Source organism: Melospiza georgiana, chromosome 16 (assembly GCF_028018845.1).
Source record: "Melospiza georgiana isolate bMelGeo1 chromosome 16, bMelGeo1.pri, whole genome shotgun sequence".
Classification (NCBI taxonomy): Eukaryota; Metazoa; Chordata; class Aves; order Passeriformes; family Passerellidae; genus Melospiza; species Melospiza georgiana.
In genome coordinates, this window is record NC_080445.1 from 5422382 (window position 1) to 5426381 (window position 4000).

The following is a 4000-nucleotide window of genomic DNA, read 5'->3' on the forward strand; positions in this document are numbered from 1 at the left end:
GCAGGGACAGAAAAACACTTTGTCATTTCTCAATCCTGTAGCAAATGTCATGAAGTCACCAGTCTTCCTCTGCTCTGTATAAAGCCAGCATTGTCACACACCTCCAGAGATCAACATTTCTAAAATACACCTTGATCTCAGGGTGCCTTGTCAAATGAGACAAGCATTTCAAACAGAGACCAGCTGGGGAAGTTTCTGGTCTCCATTACCAACCCCTGTCACCTAAACTCAACTCTTTGCCCTTGCCCTGTTGCCCCAAGTATTTTCTCACCCCAGTGCCTATTTCCATTCTTATTCTTATTCTTATTCTTATTCTTATTCTTATTCTTATTCTTATTCTTATTCTTATTCTTATTCTTATTCTTATTCTTATTCTTATTCTTATTCTTATTCTTATTCTCATTCTCATTCTCATTCTCATTCTCATTCTCATTCTCATTGATTCCCGCCCCATTATTCCCATTCCCATCCCCAGGTCCCGCCCCCGACCGTGACTCAGCCGCCCACCGGCCTCCCATTGGCCGCTGCCCGCGCATGCGCGGCGGGCGGCGGGGCAGCGGGGCAGGCCATTGGCTGCTGTTGCGGTGACGTCGCGGGGCGGGGCGCGGCGGGAGCGTGACTCAGCACGTGTCTGCGCTGACTCAGCGCCCCGAGCCGATAAAGCCGCGGCGGCCGCGCCCGTCCCGGGGCTCCGCTCTTTGTCGCCGGCCCGTGTGCCATGGAGCTGCCGTGGCTGGGCGAGCACTGCTCCGAGCGCTCCTGCAAACAGCTGGGTAAGTGCGGGCTCGGAGCGAGCCCCGAGCAGCGCCTGCCCGGGCGGACCCGCCACGGAGGGTACGGGAATGCTGCTCTGGTACCCCCTCGGCAGGGCTAGGGGAAGACTGACAGCTGTTCATCCTGTACGTGTTAAATTGTTAAGGAATGGCTTTTCAAGAATAACGTGATTTTTGATACTGGGTTTTGCATTTGTACTTCGGCTCTTAGCTCTTGACTAGTTGCTCACTAAGGTTTCTGCTTACGGGGAGCTCCTGAGGTGCTTGTGGCTTGTGTTTGTCTTATCTGGCTGCAGATAAAAAAGGAAAACTTACCACTCTTGCTCTTTTAGTATTTGTGAAGAATGATCTAATCTCTATAGAGATAATTGGATTGTGGCTCGACAAAAACTGCTTTAGAATTTATCTGTAGTCTTTTGTGAGTACTCTTAGAGTTGTTAGCTTTGTTCCATAAAAATGTTTTCTTTTTTGTTCTTCTCCCAGATTTCCTTCCTCTGAAGTGTGACGCATGTGGGGAAGTGTTCTGTAAAGATCACATCCGTTACGATGACCACAAGTGCAGCTCTGCCTACAAGAAAGTGAGTTCTGTATGACGTGAGTCATAATTCACCCTGCAGATTTGCTAAGTCATTTATCAGGGCTGCTCTGAAACTTCACCTGTGATTTCAATAAAAGTGGATGGGAGAACCTCAAGATGCAATTTAAAGATTCATCTGAATTTCTAATATATAAAAGAATGACATTTCAGAGGTCACACCTGCTGGATTCTAGTTTTTTTCACTTGCAGTGCATCTTCCCAGAGAGGAGTGCTATATATTTCAAGTAATGTGTTGTGGTCTAAAATTTTCTGGGGTCCAAGTCCTGTAAGTTGAAGAACAACAAACATGAAACTACAAAAGAAATAAATAGAACAAGTGGGTCCAAACTTTGATCTCTGGCCTGTACTTGGGCTTTGAAGTATATAAAGGCTGTAATTCCAGAAAAGCCAAAAGGATTTTTAAAGTCAACTTACCAAATACATTGCTACAGTTGGTTTGGCAAAGCATTTCTGTGTGGTTTTTGGATGGGGATTTGCAGTTACTGTTTTGAAGTGTATCTTTAAAAGCATTAGCAAATGGGAACATGAAACATTGAGGAATATATTTCTGTTATCTATGGGTAAGACAAGGGGAAGGACAGAAAATAGGGTTAGATTTGTAATGGTTGGATTTGATTATCTTAAAGGTCTATTTCAGTCTAAACAATTCTTTAATTCTGTGATGCTGATCTGTGCTGTGTGTTCTTAGAATGTGCAGGTGCCAGTGTGTCCCCTCTGTAACACACCTATCCCAGTGCAGAGGGGACAAATCCCAGATATTGTGGTTGGAGCCCACATAGATAAGGACTGCAAATACAACCCAGCACAGCAAAAGCAGAAGGTAAGAAAAGCTGCTGAAGTCTGAGCTGCCTTCCTGTGCCTTCAGCTTGGTCATGGCTCACAGAAAGCCAACCTTGCCAACTCCCTGTCCTCTCTTACTCAGATCTTCACAAACAAGTGCACAAAGCCAGGCTGCAAAAGGAAAGAGATGATGAAGGTGCTTTGTGACCAGTGTGGCAGCAGCTTCTGCATAAAACATCGGCATCCTCTGGACCACGACTGCAGAGGGAGCAGCCAGCCCATCTCCAAGGCAGGGTGAGCTGCACTTGGGGTACTGCAGCTCCAGATGAGGTCCCAGGGCTTGGTGGGGAGCTTGGACAGACAGGGAGTTCTGGAAACTACTGGTCATGTCAATGAAATAGCCATGATTTCCTCTTGTGTCTCAGGCTGAATTTCTGACATGTCAGCCTTAATTTCTGAGCCAAGAGAAAAAGCTTGTCAAATGCTTTCCTGGATTTTCAAGCTTACCTGTGTCAGTCTCTCCTAATTGAGAACAGGCACTGGCCAACTCAAGCACCCTTTGGGGTCTAGGTACACATATTAGAACCTAAAGCTCTGTCCAGAACCTTGAAGTAACCAAGAATAATCAATACCCTGACAAACCAAGTTTGAACTTAATGTTAATAAAAAAATCTGTCTTTTGCAGGCAGACAAACCTTGACTGTTGTGTGCAGTAGGACTGTGAGATTTGTGTGACAGATGCAGATGATTAAACTGGATGGAAGAGTGAAAACACAGAGTGCATGGGTGCTGAGCCTGGTTGTGTTTGTTCGTAGATATGCAGCTCTGATGAGAGCTTCTCATGCCACCTTCAAGTCCCCGGGAGCAATTGGAGTGCCATCTAATGGGAATCGTCAGCACAACAGGTATCAGGAGAAAAGACAAACCGAAACCAGGCTGTGGCAGTGCCACTGTCACACCTCTGAGTGCTCTAGAGCTGGTGGCTGACCTGTGAATGGTGTGGGGAGTGCAGTGGGGGGCTCTGACAGATAAATTTATCTGACAGATAAATCCCTGCTCCTCTATAATGGAGTGATTAAAGAGCCCTCATAGACACAAGCATTGGGACATCACATTGTATCTGCAGGCTGCTCTCCCACCTGCTCAGTCAGAGGTTTGGCCAAGTTCTGGGAAAATGGTGTGTCATCAGAGTGAGGAAAGCACAGCAGCACCTGAACTCAAATAAATGGCCCAAGCCCTTCCCTGGCATGTTGCAGCTCATGTGACTGAAAGTTCCAGCTGTGCAACCCTTACAGTGCATTCTTATCTCTTACAGGTGCAGGTAGTAGAGGCTCTTCACATCTGGATCAAACCTTTCAAATGAAGTTAATATTTTCTCTCTATATAAATTTCTATGCAATTGACTTATTTTTGTATCATAATTATGTATGCATTCAATAAACTGCTACCCTTTCCAAGCCAATGTTATTTGTTCCTATATTTTAAATCATAACTTTAATATTATGAAAAATATTTGCTGTAGGAAGTGAGGTGATGGTGGTAGATTACAGTTGGTATGAAATACAGCTAGATTTGCTTAGGTGATGCCAAGCCTGAATCTCCCAAAATGAAAATGTGAAATACAAGCTACTGTCATACGTCTCAATCCTTTTGGAAGTGTTCTGGCTCTTTATGATAAACAACATCCATGTGAAGCTTCCTCTTGGTTTCTGAATGTCATTGGAAGACTTTTATTTATAAAGCCAAACCATCTTTTTTACAGGTCCCTTTTTCAGGTCCTGTCTGAAGGCTGGTGCTCACACAGGCACGTGCAGTAGAATTCTTCATCATTTATTATCCCTTAGAAATC

The 4000-nt window shown here is 44.9% G+C and overlaps 1 protein-coding gene across 4 annotated transcripts; it reads left to right on the top strand.

Moving 5' to 3' along the window:
• Positions 1-627: 627 nt before the first annotated feature.
• ZFAND2A (zinc finger AN1-type containing 2A) lies at positions 628-3609 on the top strand. 4 transcript variants are annotated; one of them, XM_058035624.1, is made up of 6 exons: positions 628-773; positions 1257-1351; positions 2060-2191; positions 2294-2445; positions 2967-3056; positions 3467-3609. In XM_058035624.1, the coding sequence occupies exons 1-6, from the start codon at positions 719-721 to the stop codon at positions 3474-3476; spliced, it is 534 nt and encodes a 177-aa protein (XP_057891607.1). In that variant the 5' UTR covers positions 628-718; the 3' UTR covers positions 3477-3609. The 4 variants fall into 4 exon arrangements, with proteins under 4 accessions (XP_057891607.1, XP_057891606.1, XP_057891608.1 ...); XM_058035623.1 differs by lacking the exon at positions 3467-3609 and having other exon boundaries at positions 2967-3159; XM_058035625.1 differs by lacking the exon at positions 3467-3609 and having other exon boundaries at positions 2837-3042.
• The last annotated feature ends 391 nt before the right edge of the window (positions 3610-4000 follow it).

Coding starts and splice junctions, on each gene's coding strand:
- ZFAND2A (XM_058035623.1), top strand. CDS start 719: ATGGAGCTGCCGTGGCTGGGCGAGCACTGCTCCGAGCGCTCCTGCAAA. Junction 774..1,256: donor GCGCTCCTGCAAACAGCTGG/GTAAGTGCGGGC, acceptor TTCTTCTCCCAG/ATTTCCTTCCTCTGAAGTGT. Junction 2,446..2,966: donor CAGCCCATCTCCAAGGCAGG/GTGAGCTGCACT, acceptor GTTTGTTCGTAG/ATATGCAGCTCTGATGAGAG.